This window comes from Clytia hemisphaerica, unplaced genomic scaffold (assembly GCF_902728285.1).
Source record: "Clytia hemisphaerica strain Z4C2 unplaced genomic scaffold, Clytia hemisphaerica genome assembly, whole genome shotgun sequence".
NCBI classification, from domain to species: domain Eukaryota; kingdom Metazoa; phylum Cnidaria; class Hydrozoa; order Leptothecata; family Clytiidae; genus Clytia; species Clytia hemisphaerica.
The window spans coordinates 1,254,344-1,277,291 of NW_027104561.1; the positions used below are offsets into that span (position 1 = coordinate 1,254,344).

At 34.3% G+C, this 22,948-nt stretch overlaps 1 protein-coding gene and 1 long non-coding RNA gene across 2 annotated transcripts; one reads left to right on the plus strand and one right to left on the minus strand.

Annotated features, from left to right (window-relative positions):
* Positions 1–743: 743 nt before the first annotated feature.
* LOC136823215 (centrin-3-like) lies at positions 744–5,063 on the plus strand. The gene is made up of 4 exons (XM_067079387.1): positions 744–924; positions 2,876–2,990; positions 3,434–3,625; positions 4,077–5,063. The coding sequence occupies exons 1-4, from the start codon at positions 778–780 to the stop codon at positions 4,118–4,120; spliced, it is 498 nt and encodes a 165-aa protein (XP_066935488.1). The 5' UTR covers positions 744–777; the 3' UTR covers positions 4,121–5,063.
* Positions 5,064–14,101: 9,038 nt separating this feature from the next.
* On the minus strand, positions 14,102–22,829 carry LOC136823282 (uncharacterized). Its single transcript, XR_010849003.1, has 4 exons — positions 22,701–22,829; positions 22,173–22,287; positions 18,912–19,157; positions 14,102–15,268 (listed from the first exon to the last, which is right to left on the minus strand). It is a non-coding gene; the product is annotated as an uncharacterized lncRNA (long non-coding RNA).
* Positions 22,830–22,948: the final 119 nt, after the last annotated feature.

Sequence of the window (22,948 nt, forward strand, 5' to 3'; positions counted from 1 at the left end):
ATGACGTCACTCGTCATGCCCAAAGTGAGCAAAAACCGAAAATGTCCTTTGCTTTTATAAATGACTATTGTATTCTAACAAAGGCTTTACAGTTGCATGAGTTTTAAATGCTTATTTTATCCTAAATATTCAATAAAATTACGGTTCAAACGATATATTTAACATTAAAAATAAATTTGTATTGGAAAAGTGTCGATTTTTGTGTCACGTTACTGTCAGAAATGTCATCATGCTCAAGGTGTGAAAATTTTTATAGGTGTCATATTTCCTAGTGTGACTAACTGTCTGTGTTCGGACCCTTGCACAATTGCATTTAAAACGTGTTTCTCGCCGCAAAGATTTGTTCCTTTTGCAGTGTATTGTAGCGTATTCACGTTATTTGCCAAAATTTCCATATTAAAACAATATGGAAAAAATTTGTGGCTCAAATTTCATTTTTCATTCACTCATTCTTGAGGAAAAATAAAAGTCAAATAAAAGTCAAATAAAACTTAAGCTGTCCAGATTCACATACAAAGTTTAGTTTCACACATCTAGACCTCAACTTATTTCTTATTTTTAGGTTTTATACCCAATTTGTACTACTTTGACTTTTAAATTACTTGATTGCTTGAAATTCACCTTGTTCACCACATTATTCTTATTGAGTTTTAGGATAAGTGTCTTCATTTATAAATTATCATCTGAGATCTGAGACCCAAGTGTTATTATATTATAAGAATTAATTTTCTCTTCTTCAAAAGGTGACATATAAAATTAAATTATTAATTATTAAAAATGAGTTTAAAAGGATTTGCTGATAAATCCAAAAGTGGCTTGAAGAAGAGACGGGAATTGAGCGAAGAACAAAAACAAGAAATAAAAGAAGCTTTCGAATTATTTGATACTGATAAAGACAATGCTATTGATTACCATGAACTAAAGGTAAGCTCTCATTGACTTTCAATAATACATCAATGAATATTGGTCATGGCGCTCTAAATAGGCCTTGAACTTAGAACGCCATGATGTTGGTACATTTTGTTCGTCTTATTTGTCGACCTTTTTAACCCAATTCATACTAGGCTTTTAAGGCCGTTCAAAACTCGTAAAAAGTAAATCACAACGAAGCACACGTCGTCTCACAATTCATTCGGTTGGTAAAAGAGTCAGATTTTGCAACCCTTCTGTGACGTCATGAAACGATACAAATACACCTATCAACCTTAGCGGCGCGGTCAACCTTTTAAGGAGACTGGTAACGAAATACGAGTAATTCACCAAAAGCTGGGATATCCCATTCTTTCTTTTAGAGTAACACTTGATTTGTTTTGTTTTTGATTTGATTGTTACACTACGTGATTTTCTGGAGAGAAAAAACCTGATGCATGTTCCCTTTCGCTTTATCACGTCAAAAGACAAAGGATGTTTCAGAAGTGAAAACGATAAAAAAAAGATTTATTCTCGGCGCATGCCATTTTTAGGCAACGTTTAAAAACAAACCAAATTCCCGTCAAAACTTCATGGCATATAAAGTGCAGTGGAGTGTAACATATTTTTAATGTTTGGAGCCCAGGTTTTCCAGGCTCCAAACATTAGATTTTTTGACGTCATTTTAACTTCCCCATAACTTCTCCCGGGTAGAAGAGGTCGTGCGTTGAAGGAGGTTCGGGTAGGAGGATGTTGGATATTATAAAACCCACCGGAGGAAGGCTTTTTTATTCAAAGTTTTACCAGAACTTTTAAATCACAGTTCGATGTAAAAGCTTTCTGCTGTTCATATTTGCGGTTCCATTTGATCTTTTATTGAACATTTATTACACGTGTTTTATAGATTAGTAAACGAATGACGAATTTCTCAGAAACGTATCGAGAAAATAAAGCAGGTCCTAAAATTCAAGTTCTACAAAAATGAAATTGATATACTTTTCTTAAAATTCATTCTTTTACTTAACCCCATTCATTTTATTGTCCATATCTCAAATTATTTTGATTGGCAGCAAAAAAGTTCCAAACTATTGGCCATAGCTCCTGACCACTTGATTTAAAGTGGCATGTTTTTTTTAGAAGGAGTATATCAAATAGCTTTCCAACAGTTCTAAAATGAGCTTGTAGCTCTCAAGCTATAAGCTTTTATGCCAATTTTCACACTGAAAGGGCACAAGTTTATTTTCAGCATGATGTTATGTTTTTTCTTGTATTTTCTTAACGCTAACAAGTATAGTAGAATTTTCTCGAACCTGCTTTTGTTACATTCAAAAAAGGGAATTAGGAAGGTAAAAGTCATTATTGACATCATTTTTTATGTTCGAGCTACTTGAAAATGCACTGGATCAAGATCTGTCCAGATATTTTAGTTTGAGATTTAAAAAAACTCGAGTTAGAAAGACTGATAAAAAATGAATTTAGCCGAGAGTGCTCACACAATTTTCAAAGAGACCAAACTTTAGAAAGAGAGGTTGAGAAGCAAGAGAGTCTTCTTCAACAATCTTCAGCTTTGAGTTGGCGGGAGGGGGGTTGCTTATTTGTCTGGGCCAGGGAAATGCAATATGAAAGGTTAATGTTGGCTGAAAATACTTGACGTTAGAAGTGTACAAATTTGACGTATGTTCCTTTGAATGTAAAACCAGAAATGACTCATTAACAGACCTTTTCATAGATTACGTCATGGGCAACGCTTACCTCGTTTACAAAGTATTGCTATGATGGTAATTGATTCCCAGAGGTGTTTTAAAGAAGTTTGAAACTCTATTTGTAAAAGTAACACTTGAAGACTTTTTAATAACCCTATAATGTTTTCAAAACGAGGTAGTCGAAATGATTTATGAAGATGACTCGTTCCTTTCTCGCTTTCCGAATTTAAAATTTACGTATTCCTTTTTCTTGTACTTTGTAGGTAGCAATGAGGGCGCTTGGTTTTGATGTAAAGAAAGCTGACGTGTTGAAAATTCTACGCGATTATGATCGCGATTCAACAGGCCAAATTCATTTTGATGATTTCAAAGAAGTCAGTAAGTTTTAAATATAATAGTTGTGGATATTATTTTCGTTGATGTTGATACTTTCAGATACTTTTGGGGGTTAGCCAACTTAGCCCTCTCCCATGGAGTGAACGGGAAATAGGGTCTCAGAGAACTGGAACGCTGAAAAAGTTTGTATGACCTTCTCCAAATTTTTGCACTTATTTAAAAAAAAATTAGTTGTTGTCGAAATAAAAGAAATAGCTACTTTGTCAAAAAAACAAAAATTGTCAAAGATTTTTCAATACTTCGGCTGTTTCTTGGATTGGATCCCTCCCATTAGAATTATGCTCTGTCATTAGGTTTTTAAGAGGAATTAAATTTTTATCGAATACGGGATCGTATCGAATAATGGGAAGCCGAGCAAGGCATAAGGTTGGCTGTGTATATCAGAACTTGAGTCCATTCATCAAAACGTTCTTCTTTCTTTATAGCAACAGACTGGATGCTTGATCGTGATCCTCAAGAAGAGATCTACAAAGCATTCCGCCTCTTTGATGACGATTCAACCGGCAAGATCAGTGTACGGAATTTACGACGTGTGGCAAGGGAGTTAGGTGAAAATATGACGGACGACGAATTGAGATCGATGATTGACGAATTCGATAAAGATGGTGATGGCGAAAGTAAGGCTCTCTTTACACTGTAAAAGCCACTTAAGTATATAACTTGTTTCTGTTGAGAATTGGCCGTTTTTATACAAGTCTTCTTACTTTATCAAATAGGATAAAGAAACTTTCGTGGTCGGATTTGTTTTGGGAATTCAAATAATTCAAATTCAAATTTTTTGGACGCTGTCAACTAAGAATTTAACACAATCAAAACAAAATTTCTTTTGGACCAAAAAGCACGTTACCTGCGAAAAACGAATTTTCAAAATTTAATTTGTAATATTATAAAGATGGACCTTATAACCTATTGTAGTAAATTTTGGCTCAGTCTCGATTTTTCTTTTTTATAACATTTTCATGCTTTGAAAGTTTTTTCGACATTTTGAAGACTGCATGAAGGTGAACTTGGATTGGCTATTTTTTTTTTAAATGGTCTACTATGACGCGATTTTTGTTTGTTTTTCAGTTAACGAAAACGAATTCCTTTCAATTATGACTGGTGACACGTGATGGTGAGAGGTGCAATCGAAATGATAATGTATTTCTTTTTCAATGGTTTTTATCTCTTCTAACTGTTCTTTCTATGTGATTTGATGGTATGAATGAACTTACTACTGATAATAGAATGGTGAGGTTTAATATTTTGTATTGAAATAGTTGGGAATATTCCTGAGATAACATATACATCGTTTGAACCAATATTTATAATCGTACAGCTTCTAGCTGGATTTACATGCTTTACGATCCTCATTCTATACTGGTACAAAAACATAATGCTGAAGGAGGTTTGTTGGGTCTGAAAAAACTGGATCCCTCGTTTTAAATGTGAACATCTATCCATCTTTCAATTCAAGCTAAGATTGATCAAAGTTCTAACGTCTCAAACGGATTTTCTCTCGATGTTGCGAAATTGCTGAAATGTTCAAATATTGTTGATATTCCGCAAAATTTCATGAATCGGGAAAATATTTTTGTAAAGTCCTTTCGATCTAAGATGAAAATTTGGTTGTGACCAGTGATTTGTTCCCTGCTCAGTCACACCATCACACCGAAATTTCTACCTTTTTACAAGAGAAAAATTCATTATTTAACGAGCTGTCGAATATGAAATTTTACATCTTTATACAATTTTCAAAGAGATTTTGGTTGCCAAGAGTTCATTGGGATGTATCTTTTGTTTACGAGTGAATTCTTATAAAAACACGCGAAGAAACCTGAAGAAGCTTGTTTCTTGAAGTTGAATTCAAATTTAAAGATTTATTACGACCATTTGCTCCCTAAATAGTTGTTTGAGTTAAATTTTGAGCAAATTTAATTCTTAAATATATTCGCAGGGTTCGGCTGAATGCATAATTTTTTAACACTAGGGACTTATATATTGTATATATATTGTGACATAATAGTTAGTTGTTTATTTGTATGAAGAAGTTTTCATATTGGTAAAATATTTTAATCACAATTTTTTTGTTTTTTATCCATTTTCTAAATTACGGTTAGGGAACTTCCTTTGATAATCATTTTCACCTTTTAATAGTTTGTCATACATTTGTGAAAATGGTTGATTTTATGGATTCAGCAAAGGTTCACCTTAGCAAATTTATGTTTTGATGTCACGTTGTGGACTCAACTATTGTCCGAATTTTTTCTTAAATTCGAAATCATTTTCATCCCTGTTAAGGGGGAAATGCTTTTATAATTCGAATCCCCGAAAGTCGACTAAATACCTAATATAAAATTCGCTTTTTGTTTTAGATAATATAAAAACTACAAAAATACTTATATTGTTCAATAACAAAAAGTGGTAGTACCAAAACATGAGAGTATACCGAAGAGAAGAAATTATCATAGACGCTTTTTATAATGACTAAAACAATTATCTATTACCAATCTAATTGATTGCCGTTCACCGATAAACTCCGAAAAGAAGGGAAATTTTAAAGTCATTATTGCAACTAGAAGATTTCTGTCCTGAATATTGAAGTCGAGAAATATTTGCAGTACACTATATTTCTAAACATTTCGTCCGAATCACCAAAGTCGTTTGTATGGCTGGACACTAATAATAACAATATAAAAGATAATCAGAAAAAATTCCACCATCATAATCTTGATCAGAAAATAGACGACGAAAGTTTTGATGATAACAAATTACAATGACTAAGCATCGTTCTCTACTGCTAAGTATCCTTTATTCCAAACGTTTCGTCATCGTGGCAACAATTGCTCTCTTCATCTTATTGGTTGTACCATCCCTTCTTCGCCATTCATATTCAGTAGATGGTGGATATACGCACTGGTCAGAATGGACACACTGTAGTGTCAGTTGCGGCTATGGCATTAGAGGTGAGAAATTAGTTTTACATGATACACATTTTTTATTTAGGACAAACTATAAGAACATAAGGCTTCGATGGCCGAAATGTTAAGAAAAAGTTAAGAACATTTTAAGGCTTTGCGGACTCTAAAACAACGAGTTTTTTAGGAAAATGAACAAAAATACTCAAAAAAATTTGCACATTTTTAGGCTTAAAAGTCAAAAAGTTAAGAACATTCCAAGGCTTTAAAAATTTTGAATGTTTTTATAAAAAAAACGTGTACGTATACAACTCCTGGTCAGTTTATATTGTGTCGTGTTAACATTATAGTTTTAACGCCATAATTACGTCTCAGAGACATCGAATTTTGACCATTGAAAATAATGTAAAGGAACCGTAGGTTAGCAATTTTTTTGACCTGAAAAATGTTTCATATTATGTTGCACACTCTTTCGAGGTAACCAAAGCTCAAAATAAGCAATTCCGTCTCAAGTTTTTTTAGGCAATCTTCTGTTTGAAGTGAAAATTACACTTCAAATTACACGTATTTACGTATTTTTACGCTGTGACTTTAGTAGTTGATTGTATTAGCGATGTGTATTTTTCTGTTTTTCTCAGGTCGATCCAGAAATTGTACGAATCCTAGGCCTTCCGGTTTTGGTAAACCGTGCGTTCTCATTGGTCCTCACGTAGAAACCAGTCAATGCTCAGAGAAACCATGTCCAATAGATGCTCAATGGGGTTCTTGGGCACAATGGACAGTATGTGAACCAAACTGTAATAAAGGCTATCATACGCGCACAAGAACTTGTAATAATCCGGTGGCTGCAAACGGGGGTAAAGATTGCCCCGATAAGGCCAAAAACGGAATTGAGAAACAACAATGTGTAGAAAATATATTACCTTGTCCTGTCGATGGTGGTTTTGGGCAATGGAATTCATGGTCAAAATGCTCAGCTACGTGTGGAAGGGGACTTACTGAACGTAATCGAGTCTGTAATAAACCGGAACCGAGAAATGGCGGAAAATCTTGCGTAGGTGCCCAACATGAAGTGAAAGAATGTCTTGATAAACCATGTGTACAGATCATGAATAGTACCCTATCTGGAAATAATACTGCTGTCTCGAATAGTACCATAGCTATTGTGATTAGCTGATTAACTATATTATAGTGCTGATGATTTTTTTAAAGTGGTAGTTTGTCTGGTTTGTGGGGACTGGTACATTTTGTTGAATCAACGATGTAAAAATAATAGATAACCAACTACCTCTAGAAGGCACTTCTCCCAAGAGAACAACCATTGTTTTCCTATTGAAATGAGCACTCCTTTAAAAAGCTCTGTGTGCAGTGCGTGTTATGCTTTTAGCTAGATTTTGACACACTTTTTGACATCCACTGAATTGATAGAAAATTTGAATTGTTATTTACTGCAAATTTTGGAATTTTTTTCAAAAGATAAAGGTACCAATCTTTAGACAAATTGACTACGGATCGGCCTGATACCACTTAATCTTCATCTGGATAAATAAACGCTCATAAATGATGTTATCTGAAAATATATGTGTGATTTGAAGTGCGATATCTCACGAATGAAAAGTGCATGAAGGTTGCCTGATACAAAATAAACAGATGAATGTTTATAAAATAATAATATCTAATTAAAAAATTCCTTCTGTGAGGCTGCCTATAGGAAAGAAAATACACTTTTTCTAACCCAAATTTTGGAAAAATATACATCACGTGATCGATTCTGTCCAATAGAAGGTTGCAAATGAAGCAAGTTTTTATTTAATTGCACTTTTTACGATGCAAAATGTCATTAATATTTTTACAACCGTAACACGGATGTTTTTTGAGAATCAAGGCAAGTTGGTTATCTATTATTTTTACATCGTTGGTTGATTTTAAGAAACAAAACAACGGTGAATTTTTCTAAGGAAACGGTCAATTTTTAGATTTATGGCTGCTTCTACCCTTAAAAGAATAATAATTTGTTGAGGGACATTTTCCATTGTTGAGGAGCCTCTGGAAACTTTTGTACGTGAATTGAATGTTAAAAAGATGGTGTAATGATGCTATGTCTTAGTATACTAAGATTACGGCAAGGTCTTAATATGCTACTGTTTAACGCGACTGAAGGGGTAAAAACTAAAGCATATGATTAAACTGTCCATTAGAGATGTCCTGTTCTCAAACTCCAGCAAGCAAAAATCGAGGTATTTTTCCTTGCATGAAGTCTCTCCCGTTCGTTCTTTGACTTGGACATTTGAAATAAGACAAATTTGTATTTTTTGAAAATATTTTTACGTTTTTAATTAAATTATTTTTATTACTTTTTATTCATTATGTTTAAAGGAACATAACTACAACTAATTACAAGACCTATTAAGTTTCTAAACTCGCTTCAACAAATTTTCGACCTCTCTATTCAAATTAAATACTAGTGGTGCCATTACTACTACCATCTTCAGGTATATATCTTTCATTCCCACCATTCATTGCGTGAGTCCCATAAATCCCTTTGGCATTATAAGTTTGTTTACCAAGCATGTCTTTATTACATTCAGCCGGTTCACGGGTCTGCTTTGAAAGTCGACCCAGTGTCTCTCTACTTCTTCCTACTTTCTCCTTATTCAACGATTTCTCTTCAGCTTTTTCTTATTTCATAATCAAATCATAAAATGTTGATTTTTAACCAAATTTCGATTTGAGTATCCGCTTATAAATAAACGCTCTACCATACCATCAAACTCTTCTTTGCTTAGCTCCTTATCCGTTACCTTGGGGACCGTTTGTTTACCTACGTTCCGGTTATTATAATCGGCCACAAAAAGCCGCGACGTCACAGCGTCAATCTCTTCTTTTTCCTTCTTCTGCCAACCCATATTCTCAGGACGTTCCTTATCAAAATTCATGTTATGTTTCTCACCAAGTTCTTTACGTTTAGCGTTCGGGTCAGACTCGTGTAGTCTTTCCACCATGGAGTTCATGTCATCCTTACTCAAATGTTTACCAGTTTTTCCAGGCATTTCCTTCTTAGTTAATCTTGTTGTATTGGCGTTACTTGAACTATACAAACGTTCACTGATCGCATTGATTTCCTTCAATGTCTTCTTTCCTTGTTTGTTTCGTGGTTTTGGCATTTTTTCTTCAGAGATATTTCGTAATTTTCTTTCTTTTCTGAAGCCTTCAAGAGAGTATCATTTACAAAAATATTAGCAGATTCTATATGTTTCAATTAATTGACCAAAGAAATCTTACACTTTTTTAAGATGTTGGGTAATCTCTCACAACTCGAATTTCTCCAAAAATTCGAGCACATGTTTGTTCGTTTTTATTAAGCAAAGTGTGTACCCCTACATCAGGCTCGCATTATGCTTAACATTCTATTGTTCTTAAACAACAGAGCCATTGTTTAAAACTGAGCATGATGTTATATGCTTATAAACGTTATGCTTATAGAAAAAAAAACATGTACACTTTATTGCTCCTTTAACTATCACAAGTTTTTAAAAGGTTCTAAAATTACTCCTTTTACTTCTGAAAAGGAAATTTTTTTAAACTCAAATTTGTCAAATCAATGTCCATGAAAAAATATTCTAAATCTGAATCTTTAAGGGAAATACCAGGCATAGGACAAGATCCAGATAAGTACAATATTGTCTGAAACCATCTACAAAAGAAAGATTTTACCAGACTACGATATATATTGCTTACCCAAAAGTTTTCATAATTGGCTCAAAAAAGTCTGGAACATATTTTTCACACATTCCTTAGTTGTTTAGGAGATTAATTTTATCGAATTAATTTGTTTGTTTGAAAGGACAGAATTTCGGAATTTCACATAGCTCTATTCCAATTCAAACCTGTTGGAAACGATCCTATAATAAAGTCAACAAAAAGTGAACAATTTAGGACGCGGGATCGATTTGAGTTTATAGTGTTTTGTTTTGTTCCAAGCTCTATTGCCGCTATTTTTTCCATAAACCGCCGCGATGGCTGTAGACTATGTGCATATAACTTTCCCGGGTGGTTTATTATCCTTCTAATGTATGATAGCATTATTTCAAACCTGTATCAAACTGAAAGGATAACTCAAACTATGAATCGTTATAATTTACATCTTTTTTCAAGTCTTGTGCATCCAAACTTCGTTGGCTAAGTCGCGACCTTTGAACTTCGCTCTTAACGCTTTTTTATAAGAATGGTGTTTTTCCATTTCATTATGGATATATCCTTAACTTTTTGGAAAAGATAGCTTAAACTTTTGACCAATTTCATCACTTTTTGATAAATAACGAGATTGCTCACGGGAATTTTTTGACCCGCATTCCGCGCGATCGTGTTTAATCGCCCGCGCGTGTACGCTCTGTGAATTCTGTCTGCTGTATATGGGTACTGTATACTAGAAAGAATTCAAGGAGATTGGAGAGTGTCCTAACCCCCCAGATGGAAATTCTATTTTAAAGGCACTAGCAGAGTTTACAACCCGTTTGCTGCAGTCCCACTTTAAAAGACTAAAGAGTCCTGAAAATCCCCTGAAAATCTCGATGAGTTATCTGAGTTATCGGCTCCCGCATGTTGGAAATGATCTAAAATCATTTGTTTAAGAAGTTAAATAAAACAAGAAGCCCGTTGGGCGTGAAGGCCCAGCAAAAGTGAAATTTTTACGCGCGACTTTCGCGAATTTCAAAAAATGTTTAAGATTTAAGATTTCAAATTTCCCCCGGGAAAGGGATGGCCAAAGGATTTAAAATTTTACTGCGTCGAACAAAACACAATGAAAACTAAGTCAACAAGGATAATTCTCCCTTTCTTCATTTCTTAGAACAGGGAAACGTAGCATCATGGAAAAAGTTCCAATCTTGTTCAAATTTACACATGAGCTGCATTTTAGTCTCCATTGCCATAATCCATTAATAATCGGTATTTGAAATAATTCTGTGTTGCAAGTTTAAAAAATCAAACCACCAATTCGTTAAACGAGACAGATCTAGAAACAACCATTTTCACACGTAGCATCATGGAAAAAGTTCCAATCTTGCTCAAATTTACACATGAGCTGCATTTTAGTCTCCATTGCCATATTCCATTTTAAGTTGGTATATATTTGAAATAATTCTGTGTCGTGTTTGAAAAATCAAGCCATCAATAGTTAAACGAGACAGATCCAGAAATAACCATTTTCACACGTAGCATCATGGAAAAAGTTCCAATCTTGTTCAAATTTACACATGAGCTGCATTTTAGTCTCCATTGCCATATTCCATTTTAAATTGGTATATATTTGAAATAATTCTGTGTCGTGTTTGAAAAATCAAGCCACCAATCGTTAAACGAGACAGATCCAGAAATAACCATTTTCACACGTAACATCATGGAAAAAGTTCCAATCTTGTTCCAATTTACACATTAACTTCATTTTAGTGTCCATTAACAAATTCCAAAATCAGTTTACTTGAAATAATTCTGTGTCGAGTACATTGTCGAGTTTGAAAATCATGCCACGCCCCACTGTCACTGTACTCTGACCGTTGTTTAAAACAGCGACAGATCCAGAAGCAATATTGTGTCTTATTTAAATTTACACATTTCAGTTTATTTATTTCTATATTAGAAGCCATTATTTCCTAAAAATAAAGTCTTTTTGAAAACAAGAAACTTAAAATGACAGTGATTTAAGGTAGAATTTTCAGCCCTAAAGCTTTATGAAAACTATAAGATATGACAGAATGTTGAAAAAGGTTTACAAAGAAAAATCACTAAAAGGTTTCTTTGGTTTGAAAGTCTCTAAAGCAAAGAAAATGTTCAAGAAAGTATGAATCAACACGAATTAATTTCCTCGCTTCGACCGCCATCTTGTTTTGTTTTGAAAACATTTGTTGTTTAAGGAGCGCGAAATCAGAAAATATATCTTTCTTAGCCAGTACCCGACTTTAGCAAGCTTTTCCCTGTCCAGACGGCAAAAAGTTTGGTACTAGTATTAAGCGCCGTTTCTACCAAAACGGACAGACAGAAGGAAACACGGAAAAAAAATAGTGAGACTCTCATTAAAGGCCCACTCGCTAGCGCTGGGCCAATTATACAGGTCATGGCAAATAAAGAGATAATATTGTTAATCATTGTTCGATAAAGTCAATATTTTGAGTGGCCGAGGGGTTAAGGCGACGAGCTGTCAGATATGTGAAAGTCATTTTTGAGAGTTCGAATCCTATACGGTGCGTTGAAGTTTGTGTTATTTTGTCAGCATTGACCAACCTTTTTCTGGTTTTGTGAGCTCTTATTGATATTTTTGGAAATTCCCGTTATATTTCTTAGAAACAACAATTTATAAGTAGCGTCACCTCAGTGCAGTTTGACTCAAGTAATGTATTTCAAAATGGATTAGGTGGGTGGAGAGTCAAGAGTCAAGAGTTATGACTTTCCCTTCTCTTGAAAATCCAGTATTCCAAAACTTTGAACTAAAAAAATGCATAAATTTCGTCTGTTTTTATTATCTTACAAACACTTTTTTCGAAACCACAAGTGAAAAGAAAAGCAGATAAAAATGATTGACAGGTCTAAAAAATGATTGACAGGTACGGGTTTGCTCGCGCGGGTTGGAAATTCCTGTGAGCAATCTCGTTATTTATCAGCATGTATTTCATCATGAATATTCTCATAAAGTACATTCTTATTATGAAAAATCGAACTAAATGTGAGAAAAATTAAATTTGATAGGAATTTAATTTGGCAGAATTTGGCAATAACCGACAAAAACGCTAAATTTTCTTTCCACCAAAATTTCTTCCCTTAGGTAGTATGTCGTTCGGGGATGGACGTTTATTTAAAGAAAAATTGGTTTGGAGCCTGTGAGGTACATACATGAAAAGATAAAGCACCGGTATATGTATCCCTTAAACATCCTGGTAAAGGTCCTATTAGAAACCTGTTTTTAATCAATAAGGATGTTCCAAGGAATTCCCGAGTTTATGGTTTTTTCCTCGATTCTAAAAATTTTTTGATCCTCAAAAAGCGAGCGGTACCCAACCGTCATTCGTCATCCTCCCCCAGGTCTGAAGGGACTGAAAAGTATAAGAGTTAATGATATGCGCATTGTAATAAGCAGCTCTTGATTACTCGTGTTTTTATTGATTACTCAAGAAGATGAAGTGAATTATGTCAAATCATGCAATATACGCCAAACCAAAAACATTATGCTCCTATTATGATTTGGTTTGGCTTCTTCACCACACAACAGCTGCCGGAGTTTGACTCATGAAACGTTGTTAAATTCATCTTGTAAAAATATGAAATGCACTCATCGGAAGCTTTTTGAGAAAATGGCAATATAGTCAATAGTGGAGTCTCAATAACTCGAACACACACTTGGAACACAAATTTATTCGAGTTATAGAGATTAATTTATAAGGCATTGTTAACTGAAGGGACCAGAAAACTTGTTTAAATTAAGGAGACATTCCAGTTGTAGAGGTTCGAGTTATTAAGACTCCTAAAACTGATATTACTTTTTTGTTCCTTAAAACAAAGAGATCTTAAAATCTAAAAAATACGGTTCATTGAAGGTCACTAGCCTGGAGGGAGAATTCAAAGGATCTACCATACAGTACGGGAACTTACTACAATCTCGGTCAAAATATATTGAGAATTTTGGTTAATTCCTCGTTTTTAGCAATTTAAAGATCGGGCAAGAAAGTCGCTTTTGGGCTATTTGTTAAATTTTATCAAATATTTCAATTCATGAGGGGTTTATAGACTTCCAGGCTATTATTATGAGCCCTATTGAACCATTCTTGACCATATTTTGGATTCTCAGATCCTAAGGTCGTAAGGCTTAAGTCTAATATTAAAACTCAAAGTTAAAACTTCCCTTTCACCTCTAGTTAGAGCGCTTCCAACCCGTTTGTGGCTATAACATTTCGTGGGAATTTCCCTTTTTTCTCAAATATTATGACAAAAATATAACTTTGAAAAATAAATTTGTGCACGCAAAAAAATTGTACTCTTTTGCAGTTTGATTTTATAAACTTTTTCGGAAATGTTATACTTTCTTTCGGACATCCTGTAATGTAAATTTCAGAACGGTGGAAAAATCTTTACGAGGTTATTATCATTATTATGAAGATATGGATATGGAAAACTGACAATTCGTAAACAATCTTTGATTCTCATGGAATGAATTCTAACTGATGAAAACAATCAGGCCATTTGAAATCATTAAGAATTAATTATAGCTCTTATGACGCCAATAAGTACAATCAATTTATAGTAATTATATTCCATGTAAATTTGTAACGTATGTTCTACTTTCATATTAAAAAGCTCTCAGCCTCGAACTACGGTACGGGAAAATATTTTGCCATTTTTAGGCGGATATCTGAAAAAGTATTTCCCACCATATCGAATTTGTCAGGTTTTCGTTTCTTTTCGTCGAATTCCAATTCTGTTTACATTCAATTGAACTTCTTGATAGTATATTATTTTATCTTAATGTCTTTCAAATTGAAATCATCAGGCGTCAAAATATTGAAAGACATCTGTGAAACACCAACCAGGTATAATAGCCAAAAACAAAAAGTAAGTTGTTTCAAACTTGTTTTGATCAAATCTGGATTAATGCCAGGTGGAAAACTGGACAGAACATCATTAACCATTAGCCATTCTTTCGGGAAATTAGCTTTTTATCATCTCCGAGTGTCTCCAACAAACAGTTATTCAAAAACTCCCACGGCTTCTTGCTGTCATTGGAAGGGAATCTCTCCAATGATAATCCAACATGCAAGTTGATGGGAATCTTTCAGGTTAGATTTTTTATGTAACAACTACTATTGCCAGAAGTAAACGATCCACGCGAGAAAATCTCTTCAGATGAAACGAAGGAAGAAGGAAATCGCTTGATGAAATCTCTCTCCAGATAGGTTTAAAATCATCTCACCTGAAAAGAATATCATGTATTTTACTCAATAACAAACATATTCTTGAACACCAGGCGTTGAGTCTCTCCGGTCCATCCGGCTCCCACTAGCGCCCGATTCCTCCTGTAATATACCTAAGTAAGTCACTGGCAATATAGTGCCATTACTCGGCCTCTTCAGGCCAGTTTTAAGTCCATCTGTAATATCGACCTGCGTAACGACACGCGAACTGTTCGTGCTTCTAATACTTGGCGTATTCGCTCTCATTTCGCTCCGTTTAGACTGCCATCTTTGTAACGTTACTTGATCTAAGAAACTTTCATCATATATTTCAGTGATGTTTGTTATGTTTTTAAGTGTCGGATTTCTGTTTCGATCTGTGGTGATCACCTCTGGTGTCCGTTGAACGTAACAGACTTTCGTCGTTCTAAGGAAAAAAAGATGAAGAGAATTTCATGTTAACATTTTCTTGATCCATTTTAAGACCTGTGGTACAGTCAAGCTCCTATTGCTATTACTGAGAAAATCCCTATTACAATTATTGTTGAACAGTTCTAGAGCTTTGTTTATAATGATTTGATACATTAAAGTAAAGCTTTTCCATCTATGATAGGGCAAACAGATCCAAGATAGGGAACGTATTGCTATCTTTTTGGTAAGCCTCATTTTATTCCCGGGAGTCAAGTCAAAATTTTGAATAACGTTTCATCTTTAATTTCTTTTAAGACAATGTAAGGAAAATTGAAAGATTGCCTTACAATTAAGAAATACCATATCACGTCATTTTGGAATCGCTATTCGAGTACTTCTTGCATATAAAAGCAGCTCAAATTTGATGTCTTATCAAAACATTATATTGCTTTTTAACAGCTAATGAACTACGCAGAGCTGTTGGAATTTCTACAATTTCAAATATGCTTAGTTTTGTGGTTTAAATTTAGAACTAACGACAAAGTATAACCACAGATCACCTTGACAATAACGAATAACAAAATTGAAAGCAAACACCTGTTAGGCCCTACTGTGAGGTTTCACTATAGTTATATCGTTGACAGAAACTTCCACGAGCGCGCCATCCCCACAGCGGCACTCATCATCGCACCATCATGCAAAACGCCTAAGATTAATCACGCCATTACTCCAAAACGTAAAAACAAGCTCAAATCAAGCCATCTCGGAAACGGCTGGGGGCTTCTAAAGCAATAAAACACCCAGTGCCATGAACCCCTTCCCCTATTGGAAAGATCAGACAAAAATTTATCTTGGTGATAAAGACCTTAACATTTCACCACATTTCATTTTTTCAAAACTACTTTTTTGAATTAAAAAAAATAGAATTTCAGAACCACACCAAACCTTAAAGTAGTAGGAATAAAATGTGCCGACACAATCCTGTAGACAAAAGCTGCTGAGTCAGAGCGTTTTCTTAATATATGCGTAAAGTAGAGTTTACGTTGTATACTATGCTTTCCTTTCAACACCCCTCGATTAGACGCCAAGGGCGTTATAAAACAGATACTATTCGTTTTAATTATATGACACGAGCACACTCGCGAATAGAAAAGTGACTCAACTACACACACAGGAAAAATAGATCATCAAACCATATGCTACCACGTTATACAACCGAAAAAGGAACAGCAAAGACTATAAATACATCTGAAGTAAACAACTAATTATATTTGATGATTGGAATATGGGGAAGAAAATAGGAAGTGAATAATATCTTGATTGCTCCTACTCGTATATCAATGATCCAGATATTAAGTTATAAGCTTTCAGGCATTTTCTCTGATAGCAACCATCGCGAAATAAATTAAGCCAAGTCAAATTATTTCCAAAATAAATTGTATGACGATAGAAGTCTTAAACAAAACTGCTGCCACAACGACTGAAGGAATAAAGTTTACCGTTCGGTATTACCAAGCCCTCAATTTAGATTTTGAAAATCGATTACAATATGTATGTCTGATGGAAATATGAATGGGTGTCCGATGGATTAGCAGATAAGAAAATTAAAAATTGGTTTATCGTATTCGAGCTAAAAAGTCAAAAAGAATGAAAAAAAATTGACAATAAGCCTTAATCGGTTAATGAGTAAGCATAAATTTACTAGATTCCACTCTCTTGTCAACTTTTGATATTGCTTTTGTTTGTAGCCTCCTTTAATCTTGTTTGTCCTAACCTTGTTAACTAAGCCCGTATTCACAAGACTGAGACACACGGCTTATACGGCAATATAGCGTTTACGGCGCTTTAAAAATATTTTTATCTGCAGATTTTGAAGTTAGCCTTGGAATACAAGGTCACAATTAAACATCTGATTAGACCAAGTGACTGAATCAATCTAGCTTAGATTTCTAGGTTATTAAAACGTATTGTATTTTCAGTTTATACTATCATCTAGTATGATTGACTACTTGTCTTAAGTAATATAAAAGGGATATGGAGGAGGATATCATAAATTTTCAAATTTTCGTCTCTGTTATGAATGATAAAAGGAAAGAAAAATATTCAAACATCCTTATTATTGTCAAAATAGAGGGTTTATTTTGCCGAATATGCAACAAATTTATCACGTACCAAGGGCATTATAAAAATATCAATAAATTAGATGATCAAGTAATAATTCCTAAGAAAGAGACTTTTGCCACTCCCGAAAAGCTGGGAACTACGCACACGCATCTCTATTGGGAAAGTTATTAGACTGTAGCAAAATGCATTCTACCAAAAAGTTTCGTTTCCAGCTAGAAAACACGTGCACTGCATGAATTTTCATAAGTTTAGTTTCGAGCAATTAAATCACGAGTAGTCGTGTTTTGCGTGGGTAATATTTTCTTTAAAGAAGTTTTTATTACAGATTCATTATATGGTGTGATGAAAGCCGACGGTTTCACCATAGTAAGAAAGGACTTACAACCAAAACAGAAGATTCTACTATTGTACGAATCTTTCAAAAATTCGAACTGACTCTCGGTCCTTTCAAAAGAAACACCCAAAGATATTTCATCTGATTCAAATCTTTCTGTATTTCGAAATAAAGTTAGATTTCTAATTTGATTTCAAAGTTTATCTGAAACACCACTACACCTCCTTCTCACAGACCCGGTGGGATTTTATCAGGCAGTAGGGGTGAAAATAGCGGACCAAAACTTGACGGGGATTGATATTCCTATCTTTTAATGGCTGGGGATTTGAATTCCATTGTTTTCTAGCCAATGAATTCATCAGTGGGAATGGAAAAAATAGCACAATATTTTGCAGTGAGGATTTGCTTATCTGATTATTTTCAGCGGGGACAAAATTGAGGGTATGATTTTCCACCTGGGGACAATATTTTGGCCAACTTTTTCGTTGGGAAGGGTTCCCAGTGGGTCTGTGAGAAGGGGGTGTATTACTGTTTTAGTAGCCCACGTTAATAATTGTTTTTTGTGAGGATAAGATGAAGATGAAAATAACAAGTGTCAAATCCTTGCATTAACTGTTTCCACTTGTATAAAAGAGCGAGCTAACTTTCCCTTCTCTTAATACCCTAACTGGCCCAACTGGTAAAATCACTCATATTTCAAAACTAATTTTGCATGATACTCTCTTTCTAACATAAAATATTATTGAAATAGTTCCATACGATAGTTTTCTCTACACGCTTTCTTTTGTATGTAATGTTGGAAACATTCCAACCATATAAGCTCTTCACCGCAAATGTAGACCAAAATTATTGTCATCATTGTATCAAAAACTATTATATTTTGTTATCTTAGAAATTTGGTTGCCACTAGTTACATCATCCTAGTTGACTTTAAAACCTACATTAATAGAGACAAAAAATTGTCTTTTCTTTCAACCCCGGGGGCGTACGGGGGCTGTGAGAGCCGACATACTGACAGCAAAAACTATTAAAATCTATATTTTGTCACCGCAGGGCATGTTTGACACTGAAAAACCAACAGAGAAAAACGCTTACACCGTCAATCACATACACTAGATTTACCACATTCATTTAACTGATATAAATGTTATCACAGGACTACTGTTTTGAAACAGGGGTGTAAAAAGGTATTACGACTAACCTTCTTTGAATAAGGAGCAAAGCGAAAATGATCATCAACAATATGATAAATCCAGTTATGACAACGGTCAATGCGACAGCCAAGAAAGTCTGAGATCTTCCACCAGTGGAACTATCTCTAGTAGAAGTACTATTATCAACACCATCACAATGTATCGGTAAAGCCACCAGACACATAACCAGGATGTGTAGATACATCTATTGCTTTTATTGGTCTTATTTGGATCGTGTTTTTCAAACCCTGGTGCTAAAAGAAGAGAAGAAATAAATGTCATAGGCTGGAGTGTGAGGAAAATATTACTGAAAATCGTGTGACCAATTGTTCAATCTTTTACTATAAATTTTAGTATTTTCATATAATTTTTGAAAACGAACGTGCATTTTCAAGATGGTGGGATCCTTTTAGTCTGAACTCAGCGCCATGAAAAATCATCAAACAACAAAGTTAGGGTTACAAAAGAAAACCATAAAAATGATAAATTTTTCTTTAAAACCAGTACACCATTAAGAAAGTATGAAAATAAAATCTCCAAAAAGTATATAGAAAATTTTTCTTCAAAACTTATATACTATCATTAAGAAAATTTGAACATGAATAGCTGTTAATACATCGACATACAAATAGATTATGATAATGTTACGAGAAGAGGAGCAAGCATAGAGGACGAGACTGAAGGCCGTTAATGATCATCATTGTTACATGGTTAGTAATTAGTTAGTGAGGTTTCTTTATGATATTGTCAATCTTTTAATTAAATAGAGAAGTAATTAGAAGAAAAGGATGTTGCCATTTTTTTTGAAATGTTAATGTTTTTGACAGTTTCTCAAACTTTGATAATTATGATCATTTCTTTTTGACGGTGAGTGTCCGGGGTGAGTGTCCAGGCCTGGTCAGAAGTCATTCATAAAATCAAATATTGAAAGCTTCGCCTAGGATCAAGAACGTTGTTTTTTATAAGAACAATTAAAACTTTTGAAGCCTAGCGATGTTCTTAGCTTTTTGAGTTTTAGGCCTAATAATGTTCTTAACATGTTCTTATTTTCACCATTTTGTGAGCATCTTTGTCCATTTTCTTTAGAAATTGGCCATTAAGAGTCTACAAATCTTTAACATTTTCTTAACTTGTTCTAATGAAGAAAAAAAGTGTACGAATCAAAGTTTTGAAAAATTCCAAAAATGAATATTTTTTTCATACTCTTCCATTTCAAATTTAGTTAAACTTAAAATCTTTTTAAGAACAGTGCTGATCTTGGTATCCCAGCTAGGACGCAACGTTGTTTCAACGTTCATCTAACGTTATATGGACGTTGGGAACGTTAAATAAACGTTGAAACAACGTTGTGTGCCAGCTGGGATAGTAACGGTAAAAAAATCAATGAAAGGATATTTCTTTTATTTATAATTTTGAGAAACTACATTACACTTACGAACACATACTACTTACAAAACGAACACAGAAAAATAGATAGCTCCTCCCCCGCAAAGGCACTAAGTGATATCGCCAGGGGTAAATGAAAGGATATTTTGAACCTAAAACACCCCAGTTTTTCCTATAAATAAGAATACAATAAGAACAATTTAAAGGTTTTCTTTTTGAATAAGAGTGATATCGTTTGCTTACTCACTTTCTGCTAACTTAATTCACAAACTTTTCACATTGAATTGACACAGATGTGGAGCAAGATTAGTCAAAAGGGGATGAAAAACATTTTTTTGGTTATATCACCATAATATAACAATAGGCAGACACTGCCCTGGTATGAAATATGTACCTGATACGAAACGGGAATACTCATATAAAAATAAAACCTTTAAGGATCGAAGCGCCAAAATAGTAAGAAAAGCCGCATGAAAAAATATTAGTTCTTATAAAAGAGAGTGTACTGGTAGGTATGAATAATCTTATTTCTTTATTCTATAAATCTTATCCTCTTCATAATAGAGAGAAGTACAAACTAGGAAATGAGAAACACAATGGAAGTTTGACAGAAGGATATGCTTTCGTCAATAAGTAATTACCATAAACCCCCTACACCGTTCAAAACTTCCAATAGGGGAAATTTAAATCAAAATCGGGATACTTATTCGGGAAATTGATCTCCATCGCGGAGGGAAAATCTACCTTTTTTTATAAGCAGACAGTAGACTCAGTTTCAAAGAAAACAAAACAAAATGAGATACACCCAAATCATATTCCTCCAGTCCCCCTCCCGCTTTTTGATAATTTTGATAGCGCTCACGATTTGTATCAAAAAGTGGTACACGTAGCTCTGGGTACGAGATTGGATGTACCCGTACTTTGTAAGACAAGAAAGGACTGCTAAGACATTATGTTTCGGCTTCAAAATGCAAATACAAGAAAGGACTGCTAAGACATTATGTTTCGGCTCCAAAATGCAAAAGTGATTTTCTTAAGCTAACTGATGAAAAATATGGATCTCTTCATTTTCCGATTAGCAAAGGCTTAGTGAAAATTCTTGTTCTTGTCTTAGAAACCCGTGTCAACGAAACCCGGTAATATCTTTTTCTTGTGCTCTTTTTTGACGAAGAAATTTGACGTTTAGGATACAGGTAAGGATGGTGCAGTGTTAAGAAAGAAATTTACATTTATGAGGTCAACATTCACGATTTTTGTGATTGCTGGGGAGTTTGCTCGCACCCCAGAAGAGCAAAGGAATATGTTTGCAATGTGACAAGCATGTCGAATTCAAAGTTCGAAAATCGACATAGACGATGCTACCGTCCGTTTAGAGGGTCAGTAAACGCATAAAAATATATATGTACAAAGCCAGGGCGTCAGCGCGGCTTACAGAAAAAAAGTGGCGGTAGAGTTTGGAACAAAACACTGTAAAACACCTCCACCTTTGCTTACTCCACCCTGGGTTAACTACCTGGGTTCGCAAATTTACCCTGCCTCCTAAACTATTCTCTTTTTCAGTGATCTTGTGTAGACGATAGGATCGTCTAGGATCGTCTAAAATCGACCCTGCGAGAGACAGATTACGAAAATTATTCCCTTGTTTGACATTTTTACGACCCTATAAGAGCCTATTTTCTTAATTTCCAGCAAAACTTGATCCCAAACCTTGGTCCAAATTACGAGAATTTATCAACCTTTTAGGGAGTTGATTTTTAATATTTTGTAATTTTGGGACCCTGTCAGAGGCTGATTCGCTGTTTTATGATTTTTGTACATCTGCGCGAGACTTAATCTATTTCAAAACTTGGTAACAATAATACAAAAATGGGTAGATATTATACCTTATATTTTTTGTTCTTTATAGCATCAACAAATCGATGATCAACATCATCAAAGCTCCTCATCTTTAGCATCACATCAAGTCCATCCTTGCAGATACAGTATCCAGTAAGCTATCTTTGTGTAAAGAAAAAATGAAGGAATGGTCAGGATGGACTACAAGTTTTTTATAAGAACAAAATTTTTGAAGCCCTTGGGATGTTCTAAACCTTTTGAGTTTTGAGCCTAAAAATGTTCTTATTTTCGCCTTTCTTAAAGTATTTTGCGTCAACAAAGCCTTAAAATGTTCTTAACTTGTTCTTAGGATTTTGGCCATCGAAGCCTTGTGTTCTTATATAGTTTGTTCTCATTCTTATAAAAAACGTGTACACGGGGTTATCAGTGCGATTTTGAAATGCGAGTGAAAAAACAATCGTTCAAAATTTGAGGAATTCGCGACCTTGTAAGATATTTCCTGAACGACCCGGAGCAAATTATTACTTCGCACACTCAAATGAGCCCTGGGAAATAATAAAATTAAACTTAAATACCTTTTCCATGCTATTCAGATCCAACGATATTGAATTGACAAAAATCCTTTTCACCGCATTTTTCATAGTTCCACAAAATTCTTTCTAACCAAGGAGTTTTTAAAACTTTTATTTGAGTTTCTCGTTCTAGCCTACTAATAAAGACAAAGGAATTATATGGTTTAATCAATATTCATAATTTGATTCTATTTAGTTCTTGTAATTTGATAGGGATGTAAAAATAGCCACTTTAAAACATTCAAGTTTGG

Excerpts from the sequence above, each read along its gene's own strand:
- LOC136823215 (XM_067079387.1), top strand. The coding sequence starts at position 778 with ATGAGTTTAAAAGGATTTGCTGATAAATCCAAAAGTGGCTTGAAGAAG. Across the intron at positions 2,991-3,433 it reads TGATGATTTCAAAGAAGTCA|CAACAGACTGGATGCTTGAT; the intron begins GTAAGTTTTAAA and ends CTTTCTTTATAG. Across the intron at positions 3,626-4,076 it reads TAAAGATGGTGATGGCGAAA|TTAACGAAAACGAATTCCTT; the intron begins GTAAGGCTCTCT and ends TTTGTTTTTCAG.